Here is a 12,983-nt window from a genome sequence, read left to right as displayed (position 1 = left end):
AGAAAGCTGGACCCAACCAAACCCAAATGCATAAGGTGTGAGTCTTTGATTCCATTTATAGGCTACTCTCTCAGAATTCAATTAAAGGTGAAATCCATGACATTATAGTGAATTATTAATGTTATCTGTATGATATTATGTTAATAATAACACTGCAGGCATAGGACCATTACTGGTTGACCAGTGTATTGTATTGCATGTCAAAGCTCAAAGTGCAATATCTCAGGCTTTCCATCCTAGCTCAGAAGTGGACATTTTGGCACCGACGTGGGAGAATGACGCTTGAATCCAGAGTAGAGGACATACACCTTACGGACTGAAGCTTTAACACTGAGGAAGAGGAGAAGGAGTATAGGACATGAGAAGGGAGGGGAGGACGGACGGACGGACAGACAGACAGACAGACAGACAGACAGACAGACAGACAGACAGACAGACAGACAGACAGACAGACAGACAGACAGACAGACAGACAGACAGACAGACAGACAGACAGACAGACAGACAGACAGCATAGAACAGTGGTTTAGGACCCTTTTCATATCAAGGTCCATTATCTATTCGGCATTTGAGCCACGAACCACCATTTCATGACATGTAGCCTCTCAGACCCACAATTCCATGCTGTATTGATCTGGTACCATAGGAGAGACAACCGGCTAATACTGTTGATCAAAATAACAATTCCACATTCTCTCTACATTCTCTCTACATCACAATTCTCTAATTGTGTGTAGACTTCTTGAAAAAGGACAAATGCTGATCTTGAACAATAATATAACAATTAAAAGCACTTTTTACTGCAGTGCTTTTAATTGACCTCACGTTCTAGAAGTTAACCCTTCACTGGCATCTTTCTTGCTTTGATAAAGTTGATAATGTAAATATGTACCATTGTCTTTGTATTAGTCAATTGTCATTGTATTGTTGTATGATGTTATCTGATAACAGCTGAAATTGTTCTCCAAATGAAGAAAATATATTTACAAGCAGTTTTTCAGCAATCATTAGAGTTAGGCAAGCCTTGTTCACCTGGCTGCCTTGTTAATGTATGTGTACTACTTTATGCGATCATAAAGTCCTTAACATATTGCTTTACTGTAGGCCTAAAGCACACGTGTGTTCGTTCAGAAGGGAGGCTTGATGCACTGTATAGTTTGTCAGCTGCATTTTGGTCTATACAGGTTAATTACTCTGGAGAGTCATCTCTGAATCTCTTTTGTCCAGTCAGTGTTATCCTAATATCATGTCTTGCTACCCCAGTATTCAGTTTACTTTCTTGTTTGTTTGATTTGTTGTTGTTTTGACTGTCAAATGTAAATAACATACATACTTTATGAGAGTTGTAGAATATTTTGCCTCAAAAGCCAAAGAAAACAACGTATTTATTCAGGATACTTTATATGTTCTATGGAGCTGTATACACTGTGTTTGAACCAGAAATCCAAGACGCACAAATATTATTGGGGAAATAAATAACTGTAATGTAACTCTTCTTTTGGATACAGGTAGGACACCAACTTTATCCAATCAGGAGAGAGAACCACACGAAGATAATTGATCAGCTTCAATTTTAGAGTGTTCCAGTTCCAAACCTTTCTGCCATGTAATTCTTTTGATTAATCACGTCCACTTTCACTTGTCCATGCCGTTTCCTGATTGGATGAGATTAGTATCCTGACTTGAAAATGTACAGTATTTCTGCTTACTGAAGTGCTGGAGAGACTAGGAGAACCGAGTTACTGAATAAATACACTCTAAATAAATAAATATACTCTATAGTAATAATGAATGATTACTATTGCAATTATAACCAACAAATGAACAACAACAATGCGGTGGATTCGGATCGCTAGACTCTGCAGTGGTGGACAGTACTTTGTATAATGGTCTATCATTTCAGAGGTGTTGGACCGGTAAAAAAACATTTATTGTTCATGAATGGATCCAATAGCCATGTGGTGTGGCATAGAGGAAATATTGTAAGGAATCACAAAGTCAAAGACAAGTACAAATCAAAAAGACAAAGTGGGAATAGGTTTCCATCCGGTATCGTTTTACAAGTAAATAATCTATTTAGATGTGAAGCTCATAGTGTTGTAAATTAATACAACAATCCTACATATAATGTATCCTCCAATCCTAATAAAGCAGAATGTGGCGTGACAACAGTGTTGTGTTCACATCAAAAAGCATCATACAGACTCTAAACCTGTGTTGTTGAACACATTTGGATTTAGTTTGAGTCATAGCATTTACAATACAATTCCATTTAATTTTTTATAAAATTTTCTAGTTTTAATCGGCTACATGTAAGATTTTAGTCGACTAAATCTACAGTTGATTTAACCTTGATGGGCGTCATAATGCCTGATTTATAATTAGCTGTGTGCCGAAAACAGCCGATCTACAAGCTCACAGCGTATCACTCTGCGACGTGTTGTGAGCTTGTAGATCTGCTATTTTCTGAACATGACACCTGCACACAACCACGGATAAAATGACTTGTCTTAGTTCTACTGGATCCCTTCTCCACTATAGTCCCTCCATAACATTTTAGTCTAGTTTCTATTGGCAGTACATTTTGTCAGAGTTTTAGTCATCATAGTTATTTTAGTTCAGTGAAAAAAGGTAGTCGACGATAGTTTTAGTCAACAAAATCAACACTGCACTAAACCTGGCCTTGAAGAGATGACTCTGTCTGCTGCTAGTGCTAGATGGCACAATGAACTGTGGTGTAAGTCTACCACAAATTGAACAAATATTACCCAGTAAGGCAGAACTAGACCAGATTAAACAAAATCTGCGTAAAGGCCGGCCGGATTAACATATTTTTGTTATATGCATGTAAATGTATGCATATATTATTAAAACTAAATAAAAAAACATTTAATAAAAATACATACAAACAACATCATAAGTGGTGTGCCGGTTATACTGTACATACTGTAAAGTCTTATACCTAAAACCTTCAAAAGCATTTGCAAACCATATTCTTTTCAGAGATGTTAAGTTAATTTAAGTTCTTAAAATATAATTGTTAGAACATTTAGTTTAACAATTGGATGGATTTGACAGTTTGATGAGAAAATATAACACAGACCTTAAACATACACACTTAAATCACAATTCATATTTTCATGGAAAGCTGAGGATGAGTCTACTTTGTGTAACTGACAGGACAGATGGTCAGGGGAACAGAGTTTTTACCACTCTGGTTGTTACATGGATTGAAGTATGGATAGAGTTTCTCAATGAAGGTGCAGCCAGTGAAAGAGTCGATTAGAACTCTGGCCTCCACATCATAAAAGGAGACAAGACCCTCCTCATAATCAACAAACACTCCCACTTTCTGGAGCTTCTCTCTTACAGTGAAGAGGACAGGAGGGTCAGTAACTATGTAATGCTCATTTCCATTCATCAACCTTATTGCCCAGTAACCATTGTTCGGGGTAAATGTAATTGATCCCTTCCTGGTGACGGACTCTCTGGCTACTCCTAAATTCCAGCCAGTCTTCCCCTTTACTTGAATCTCGTAGTAAAACCTTCCTGAGGAGATGCTTTGTTTTCCAAAGACACAGTATCCATCGGAGAATCTCTCTTTGTTGTTTGGGAGGGTCTTCTTTACATCTCCATGACTCACTTGTTTTCCATCATCAGACAGGATGAGTTCGCACTGTGCTGTATCAGGGTCCAGAGTTACATCTACTGCATATTGCTGGATCCTCATCAGCTCATCACCCAGCTTCTTCATCTCTTGACTGAGTGTCTTCTCCAGCTGAGCCACAGCTGTGCTCACAATCTCCACATATGAAGACCGATGGACATTGACCTTTGTCCAGTCCTTGGTGGGTGGAGGGATATTGATGGATGGGAAGTTTCGGAGGAGGTGGAGGTGGTCTTCAGTGTGTGAAACCTGCTTCAGCTCAGAGCTTCTCTTCTTTAACTCAGTGATTTCCTCTTCCAGCTCTTTAATGAAGCCTTCAGCCTGTTTCTCTGTTGTTTTTTGCTTCTCTTCAATCACATCAAAGAGCTCAGCCTGGCTTCTCTCAATGCAGCTCACGAGAGCAGTGAAGACCTGCACACTGTCTGCCATCTCTCTGTCTGCATCTTTCTTGCTGAGCTCTACTGAGTGTTTGACCTCCTGAATCTTCTCTTGTCTCTCCTGGATCATCTGCTGAACTTCAGCCTCTGTCTTTCCCAGCTCAGCCTTCTTTCCATCATATTCCTCTTTCAGAGATACAATTTTGTGTAATTTGTGGTCTGACTCAGTGCAGAACTGACAAACACACACATTGTCAGTCTTACAGAACAGCTCCAAAGGTCTGTCATGTTTCTTACACATCAAGTCTTCCAGGTTCTTCACAGGGTCGATGAGTTTGTGTCGTTTAAATGCTGTGACTCTCTGATGAGGCTCCAGGTGAGTCTCACAGTAGGAGGTCAGACACACCAGGCAGGACTTCACGGCCTTGAGCTTGTTCTCAGAACAGATGTCACAGCACACTTCATCTGGTTTAGCAGGTTCCTGGATGGCGTTGGAGGTCTTTTTTATCTGCTTTGACTTCCTGAACTGATCAACCATCTCAGAAATGAAAGTATTGACAAAGATCTCTGGTCTTTTAACGAACCTTTTGTTACACAGTGGACACTGACACACATCATTAGTGTCCCAGTAATGTGTGATGCAGGCTTTGCAGTAGTTGTGTCCACATGGAGTGGTGATTGGATCGGTGAACACATCCAGACAGATAGAACACAGGAACTGCTCTTCAGACAGGAGACTGCTGGCAGACGCCATTTCTACACACTGGGAACAAAGGTTGAAAGTCAAGTCAGTTGTGTAGGCCTATTCAGTATTTTAGCCGTGATGTAAGCGCCCTCTCCAGAGATACTTCCGAGTCCTACTGTTTGTGTCGCTTTTGTGTCCCCATAGAATTATACTGTGTCCCTCCGTCAGACTAAATCTGAGACTAAAACAACCACTAAAGTCTAATTTTACCGCTTTCCTTGCAACAAAAAAACCTACTGGTCTGCCCCACAATGAATACTATCGCCATTTTATTTCATTGTTTCAACTAACACTCCACATGAACAATAACAACAGCAACCTAACCACACACGCAGACTCTCTCTCCCCCCTCTGTCTCCCTCTCGCTCTCTCTCGCTCTCTCTCACAGCCACACGCAAACTTGGTCTCCCCCCCCCCCCCACACACACACACACACACACACACACACACACACACACAATGAGTGACTAAATGCACCACTAAATGCAACTCTTCTTAAAGGATACTTTACCAAAACCCTGATCAAGCTAGTATACATATAGTTTTTAATGTATCCACCTCACTGAAAACACTCCATTATGTAGAACCACAGCTAATCAAAAAACATGTGTTTTTGGTCTGTATTCTGTATAGAAAAGTTTTATGTAGCTATGTTCACCTGTCAATGTCTGTAATTCCTTTCCGTTTATAGAAAATCCTGTTGATTTGAAGTTGTTATTGAGAACCTAGCGCTGTTGTCTGCTGTGGTTTTTACTTTCGCTTTTGAAACGTCATTGAGATTACGCAACAGCAGCACACCCGACTGGTGTCATATTTCATGCGCGCGCACACACACACACACACACACAAAGCAAAGTTCTTTGTTTACCCAGGGTAAGTGGACTAAGCTCGAGATGCTTGTTTACAGCCACGCCCTGCTCATAGAACATTTCATGGTTGGGGTTCAATGCCTTGCTCAAGGGCACTTCAGCGGTGGTAAACACACACACACACACACACACACACACACACACACACACACACACACCTTTAGTCTTGTCGTGTATTCTATTATCAACATACTGTCAGCAGCAGAATAATGTCAAATAAAGTTGAATAGTTAGAATTAAAAGAGGCTTATAATAATAATAATAATAAACTTTATTTATATAGCAACTTTCATGCCAGAAATGCATTGCAAAGTGCTTTACAAGGCATAGAACAAAAAAAAAGATGAGTCTTGAGCTGTGCTTTAAGAATATCTACCGAGGGAGCCTGCAAGCTGAAGCGGAAGTTTATTCCAGGCCGTAAAAGCAGAAGGCAGCCTCTCCATATTTCTTGGTCGCCATCTTTTTAGGCATCTCGAGCAGGCATGCACCTGAGGACCTAAGAGGGCGGCCTGGAACATAACTAGGCAGGCAGTCGTGGAGGTAGGAAGGTGCAAGACCGTTTAGAGCTTTATATATAGTAAAATAAGTCAAATAAAGTTGAATAGTTAGAATTAAAAGAGGCTTATTATAAGATCGAAAGAGGTTTTATTTTCCCCTCATCGTTCAAGTAGTACATGGAGTGACATGTTGGTGTGACATGCATGCTCCGAAGACTGCACCAACAATATTATAGCCTACTGGGCGAAAAACCCAAGAATCCCTAGAAATCGTTGCCCGAATATTACCAGATATGATTCAAATACGGTGATATCCGTATGGATACTCTCCGGATTCTTGACATATACTCCCGTAATGGATTTCATGTTCGGAGAATATCAAAACTCCAGAATGGGACCAATTTTATTCTTCTAGAATATGGAGTTAATTTTATCCAGGATACATGTCATATCCAATGTCAAGATATGACTACTATGAATATCCTAAGTCCTAACCCCAGTTGTATCTTTTGTCAGAATATGACCTGTTGTCATATCCTAAGTCCTAAAACCAGTTGTATCTGTTGTCAGAATATGACCTGTCGTCATATCCTAAGTCCTAAAACCAGTTGTATCTTTTGTCAGAATATGACCTGTCGTCATATCCTAAGTCCTAAAACCAGTTGTATCTTTTGTCAGAATATGACCCGTCGTCATATCCTAAATCCAAACACCAGTTGTATCTTTTGTCAGAATATGACCCGTCGTCATATCCTAAGTCCTAAAACCAGTTGTATCTTTTGTCAGAATATGACCTGTCGTCATATCCTAAATCCTAAAACCAGTTGTATCTTTTGTCAGAATATGACCTGTCGTCATATCCTAAATCCAAACACCAGTTGTATCTTTTGTCAGAATATGACCTGTCGTCATATCCTAAGTCCTAAAACCAGTTGTATCTTTTGTCAGAATATGACCTGTCGTCATATCCTAAATCCTAAAACCAGTTGTATCTTTTGTCAGAATATGACCTGTCGTCATATCCTAAATCCAAACACCAGTTGTATCTTTTGTCAGAATATGACCTGTCGTCATATCCTAAGTCCTAAAACCAGTTGTATCTTTTGTCAGAATATGACCTGTCGTCATATCCTAAGTCCTAAAACCAGTTATATCTTTTGTCAGAATATGACCTGTCGTCATATCCTAAATCCTAAAACCAGTTGTATCTTTTGTCAGAATATGACCTGTCGTCATATCCTAAATCCAAACACCAGTTGTATCTTGTCAGAATATGACCTGTCGTCATATCCTAAGTCCTAAAACCAGTTGTATCTTTTGTCAGAATATGACCTGTCGTCATATCCTAAGTCCTAAAACCAGTTGTATCTTGTCAGAATATGACCCGTCGTCATATCCTAAATCCGAACACCAGTTGTATCTTGTCAGAATATGACCTGTATATTTCAGTGTACCCAAAACTTTATACTAGGCCCAGTTATTTTTTCCCCTCTACACCAAATGTTTCATCCAAAAAGGCGACCTACTTTGAATATAAACATCAAGCTAAAAACAATTTACAAAACAAAAATCACTTCAGTGCAAACAAACATTTATTTATCAACCTGAAAACAGGGGCCATGCCTCCAAAAGATACGGATGCAACGTGAAAGCATTGAATACAGTTGAATGAAGTGTACTCGGGGGCGGCAGAATCAAGGGTAGTGGGGACCAGGCAATGTGTATTCTGGCATAATTTTGAATCATTAGAGCATGGGGGTACTTTTTTACAAAAATTTATAGCGATTTCTTTTTTTATTATTTACTATAGTCCTACTAGACCCCACGATATTATATCTGGCCACAAAAGATCACAGGATCTACTGAATGTGAAGGTATAGCCTACTGGGAGGAAGCCACACTGTCATGTACGTTTGACACATTCAGTAGATCCTGTGATATTTTGTGGCCAGATGTAATTTCTTGGAGTCTAGTAAGACTATAGTAAATAATAAAAAAAATAAATCGCTATAAAAATGTGAAAAAATGAAACAGCTAAAATTCCTAAAACAAAAAAAAAGCAGCAAATGAAAAAAGAAATTACATTAATCTTTTACTTTCTATAATAACCTAAAACATGAACCTAGGTTGAAAAAGTCACAGGAAGGAACAATACAATGAAGGTTTAAACATTTAAATACATTTTAAAACAAAAAAAGGCAGCTTGAAAGTATTGTAGCCAGGACATTCTCAGTTTGTCTGAACAGGACAAGAACACATGATGGCGCACAGGATGGAGCACAGACGACGGGAGTCAGGGTGAGGAGCAGATGAGGGGAAACCACTCACACGCGTGAATTCCGTTTGTGTCCGAGCATAGGCACGGCTGAGGCATGGTAACCCCCCGCCTGCCTGTGATTGGTCTACAGACACTGCCCGTCTTAACTGTCCTCGGAGACGCGAGGTTAATTAATCCGTGGTGAGATTGAGAAATAAATAGGCTACAATTTTGTAGAAGAGGCAAACTAATATTGTTTATGCAGTTTGCTTTGATTGAATAACACGTATGTTGTAACCTACTATGATTTGATTTGGGTGTGTTCTAAATAAAGTGTTAGTGTTGATTATCATGTATTAATCTAATTATAGTAAACTAATACTATTACACTAAGATGGATAAAGATGAAGGGAAAATATATCTTTTTATAGTACAATAATATTTCAAGTTTACACAAATTACACAATAATCAACACAAACACACCCAAATCAAATCATATTATGGCGTGCATGTTCAATAAATTATTCCATCAAAGCAAACGGCATAAACAATATTAGTTTGCCTTTTCTACAAAAATAAAACGTACAAGTTAGCGTTCTCTTGTATCATACCATACTACTTGTATCATTTCCCACCACGGAGTAACCTCGCATCAGACTATCCAGCATATCCACCTCGGAGGACAGTCAAGACAGGCAGTCACAGGCAGGCGGGGCGTTACCATGCCTATGCTCGGACACAAACGGAATTCATGCCTCTCACACTCACGCACTCACACTCCTCCAGTCCCTTCCTCTTCACCCTCCAGGGCCTCTTTTATGTACAGACGTTTGCCCTCTGGAGCAGGGGGGGATCTCAGGGTAAAGAATCCAGAATGAACCCTCATGCGGGTCTCCTTGGGCTCCACACCCCTCTGGAGCAGGGGGGATCTCAGGGTAAAGAGTCCAGAATGAACCCACATGCAGGTCTCCTTGGGCTCCACACCCCTCTGGAGCAGGGGGGGGGGGGGGTCTCAGGGTAAAGAGTCCAGAATGAACCCTCATGCGGGTCTCCTTGGGCTCCACACCCCTCTGGAGCAGGGGGGATCTCAGGGTAAAGAGTCCAGAATGAACCCTCATGCGGGTCTCCTTGGGCTCCACACCCCGCCAACTGTTGTAGGCATATGAAATTAAATTGGAGAAAAAGGGGGTAAATTAAGTGGTTACTCAAAGAAAAGAAAAAGTACTCGTATCGGTACTCGGTATTGGCGAGTACTAACAATTACGTACTTTTACTCAGTCTGAAAGAAATCGGGACAACGCTATTATGTCATTGGCAACTACACACATCTCCAAACATTCTACCCCTTTGTGTATGACCCCTCTGCTTCATGTCCTGCAGCAGATTTCTCTGTAATGACCACCTCACTGTTATATCCCTTGGCTTAAATAAACCAGTAAGACACCTAAGAGGCGGATGTGTGCACTCGTTGACGGTAGACTGCTGGCCAGTGCTGGGCGAGCACTGGCGCTTTGGCATGGAAGGGTCAGATCAACATGGAATGAATTCTTTCCATATAGCCTAATAGTCCGGCAGCCGACAGGCTTCTTTTGTTTAAAATTAACATCCTATGGCAGGCAAAAATGTCAAACTTTAATTTTGCTTTAAGTAGCATGCGACATGTCAAACTAGGGGGTTTATTATTCTGAATCCATTCCAAGCATTAGTTTTGCACAAAAAACACTCATTGGGCTAAAAGCAGCCATAGCCACTAGCCCAATGTGCCCAAAATGTGCTGACCTCAAACTAATGCTTGGAATCGATTCAGAATCATGAAAACCCCATAGTTTGACATGTCACATGCTACTTAAAGCATAAAGATAATTTTTGACATTTCTGCCTGCCATAGGATGTTAATGGTAGGGTCACAAGAAACCCCTATAAAAAAAATGCCCAATAGTGACAGCCGGTCAGCAAGTGGATTCATGAATGTATGTATATAGACAATATTTTAGGCCAATAAAAAAAAAGACTATATACCAAATTTCCCACCCCATAACCGTGGCTGCCGGACTATAAGGAGCATGTCTTGAGTGTACAGTGTTTGATGATGTCAGATCAACATATGGAATGTCAGAACAGGTCAGCTCCATATATGGAGATCTAAGGGTGGTAGCGGGGACATTCTCTTGTGTACAGGGTTTGATGAGGGCCGGGCCTTCATTCGGGCCTGTTGAGAACTCTAGTTGCCGGGCGCAGCTGCACTAATAACTTTGGGGCAGGCCCGTCTAGAGTTTAAATGGACAGGTATCAGTCAAAAGGGAGACATCAGGTTCTGACATTTCACATGTCAGTAAGAGCAGGTCAATAGCTCACCCGATCCCTCCGGCTAGTGAGAGCCTTCTTCCTCTTCACATCCTCCAATGTCCCGGGCAGCTCAATTCGTGTGGTTGTCTTGAGGCTTTCAAAAGCCCTGTTACAGGCTTCTAGTGAATGCCAAATGACAACACAAATACCACATTATGATCTCTAAATGTATTATATTAAGGCATCTCAAAAGGATGGTGATAGAAATTAGCAGACAAACTGTAAACTGTCAAACTAAATGGGGGTACTCTGACGAGCTAGCTATAGAGACAGGGAGACCCCTATTATTTAGCAAACACTACAGACATGATTACCATTTGAATAGAAAACCAACCTATTTAACAAAAAAATAACACCAATATTACATTTGTCAATATTTGGTCATTGTGCCATCTGTTATTTTTAACCGTATCAAATCAACACTAATCTACAATTTAGGCATTTAGCACACTTTATCAAGAGCGATTTACAGTAAGCAAGGTAAACATACATAGAATGCAGAGACAGTGAAGTGCCTCAGTAAACTAGGATCACATGGTAAGCTAGGTTATTGTAAGTCGCTTTGGATAAAAGCGTCTGCTAAATGACTATAATGTAATGTAATGTAATGTCACTCAATTGTTAAAATTGCTACTTCAAAAGGACTAAGTCGCCAAATGAATGTGATGTTAGACTTACTCCTGATCAAGCTGAGGTCCCAGTGTGGCTCTGAGTCCTTGATCGCCTCCACAATGGCCTTGGTCACTCTCACATTGTGATCCTTCCTGAAGCTGTGGATAATCACACTTTTAAGATATCATTCAGCATAACACGATAAAAATGTCCATTGACTATGCGTTGTTATTTCACAAACAGAGGCATTTCAGAGGGGAAAAAAACGTACAAGTCAGTTGGCTGGACGTACCATTCCTTTCCCATTTCTCTGTAGGTGTTCCGGACAGAGGCCTGTAGGGACATTAATACAGTGGTGTCTAATCATGCTTCATGGAGAGGGCATAGATAATATCGGTACATGCTTAATGCCATAATACATGGATAATATTGGACATACTGTTATACTAACAGTAATACATAGATGATTGAGGATCCCCCAGATCAGCTCAATGTGCACACATCGTTTCCTCACTCAACAGTAAACAAACCAACGTACAGTATACAGTAAGTGTATACAGGGTATTTGCATAAGTCACAATTGAATGACTTTCAAGACCTTTTCAATACCAAATTGTCTATTACATAAGAAAGCAGAAAACATGAAAAAAGGCGATCTACAAGCTCACAACGCCTCCCAGTTTGAGGCGTTGTGGCTAGGGTGGGGCCCCCAGTTAAAATATGAATATTCTGGGTAGGGTCACAGCCATACATTTATACAAGGGGTTCTAGAGTTGTACTGTTGGGGGGGGGGGGGGGGGGGGGGCTCTGTTGAAGATAAAGATAAATAGGTAGATTAAGTACATACAGACAACTCTTGGGGAATCTTTTGGCTGGCAGGAAGAGGCGTTTGCAGGATGGATGCCTCCATCCTGTCCAGCCTCTCTGTCACCCCTGAAAAGCTCTCCTTGACGGTGCTGGACAACTCCTTGATGGCATCCACCCTTCTGGTGAGCTGTTACCGCTCTACAAATTGTGAGGGGAAAATAAATAAGTTAGGATTGAATTACTGTTATTATTACAAGTTTATGTTCTGTGTTTCATTTTCCAACAAAATCACAATAACCTTGGTCAATAGGTAGCAGTGCAGGACCACAGGTCATAGCTGGGTCTCTTCGGGGTGTAGTGTCTTAAGCGCATGCGTGTTCCCTCATAACCGAGAGGACATGTGAAAGAAAGCCACCAAAATAATGCACCGAATAACACGTGCGTGCGTGGCCAAAATTCTTACCATATTCAAGATCACGCCCCAGTCATGGTCCGAAAGAAACTGGATCATGGTAGACACCCTAGGATTCACACTAAGTCGTGATTTGTTTTGCTTTCCACTTTAGTGCCTTTCTCTGGGTTGATCAAGAACAAGCAGCTGCAGACACACAAGGACAATGAAGAAAATCTTTAGATTATAATACAGCTATGTAAAGAAAATAAACTAATGTAGATTATATTAAAGCAATTAAAAAATAATAAAAACTGGAGGGTGGTGTATGTGTGTGTTTGTGTCTATGAAATGCGTACTGAATGTTTAAGCTTACTTGTTTTAAAAGGCCATATTCGAAGATCATGTTACTCA

General features: G+C 40.5%; 2 protein-coding genes across 3 annotated transcripts; both read right to left on the bottom strand.

Annotated features, from left to right (window-relative positions):
* Positions 1-3,160: 3,160 nt before the first annotated feature.
* On the bottom strand, positions 3,161-4,798 carry LOC306933985 (zinc finger protein RFP-like; the record flags this gene model as incomplete). The annotated part of the gene is made up of 1 exon (XM_079516374.1): positions 3,161-4,798. One exon carries the CDS (start codon positions 4,796-4,798, stop codon positions 3,161-3,163), a length of 1,638 nt encoding a protein of 545 aa, XP_079372500.1.
* Positions 4,799-7,801: 3,003 nt separating this feature from the next.
* On the bottom strand, positions 7,802-12,711 carry LOC306933988 (uncharacterized protein). 2 transcript variants are annotated; one of them, XM_079516376.1, is made up of 6 exons: positions 12,642-12,711; positions 12,219-12,376; positions 11,643-11,704; positions 11,438-11,529; positions 10,769-10,878; positions 7,802-9,562 (listed from the first exon to the last, which is right to left on the bottom strand). In XM_079516376.1, the coding sequence occupies exons 2-6, from the start codon at positions 12,279-12,281 to the stop codon at positions 9,344-9,346; spliced, it is 546 nt and encodes a 181-aa protein (XP_079372502.1). In that variant the 5' UTR covers positions 12,282-12,376; positions 12,642-12,711; the 3' UTR covers positions 7,802-9,343. The 2 variants fall into 2 exon arrangements, with proteins under 2 accessions (XP_079372502.1, XP_079372503.1); XM_079516377.1 differs by having other exon boundaries at positions 11,664-11,704.
* Positions 12,712-12,983: the final 272 nt, after the last annotated feature.

Source organism: Electrona antarctica (genome assembly GCF_951216825.1).
Source record: "Electrona antarctica genome assembly, chromosome: 12".
Taxonomy (NCBI): domain Eukaryota; kingdom Metazoa; phylum Chordata; class Actinopteri; order Myctophiformes; family Myctophidae; genus Electrona; species Electrona antarctica.
Note: the sequence above shows the minus strand (reverse complement) of the source record. Positions and strands in the feature narration are given on the sequence as shown.

Bases quoted from the DNA above. Each gene is read 5' to 3' on its own strand.
- LOC306933988 (XM_079516376.1), bottom strand. From the start codon at position 12,281: ATGGAGGCATCCATCCTGCAAACGCCTCTTCCTGCCAGCCAAAAGATT. The intron at 11,530-11,642 runs GTACGTTTTTTT...GATTATCCACAG, and splicing joins TACGTCCAGCCAACTGACTT to CTTCAGGAAGGATCACAATG. The intron at 10,879-11,437 runs GTAAGTCTAACA...GGCATTCACTAG, and splicing joins GGACCTCAGCTTGATCAGGA to AAGCCTGTAACAGGGCTTTT.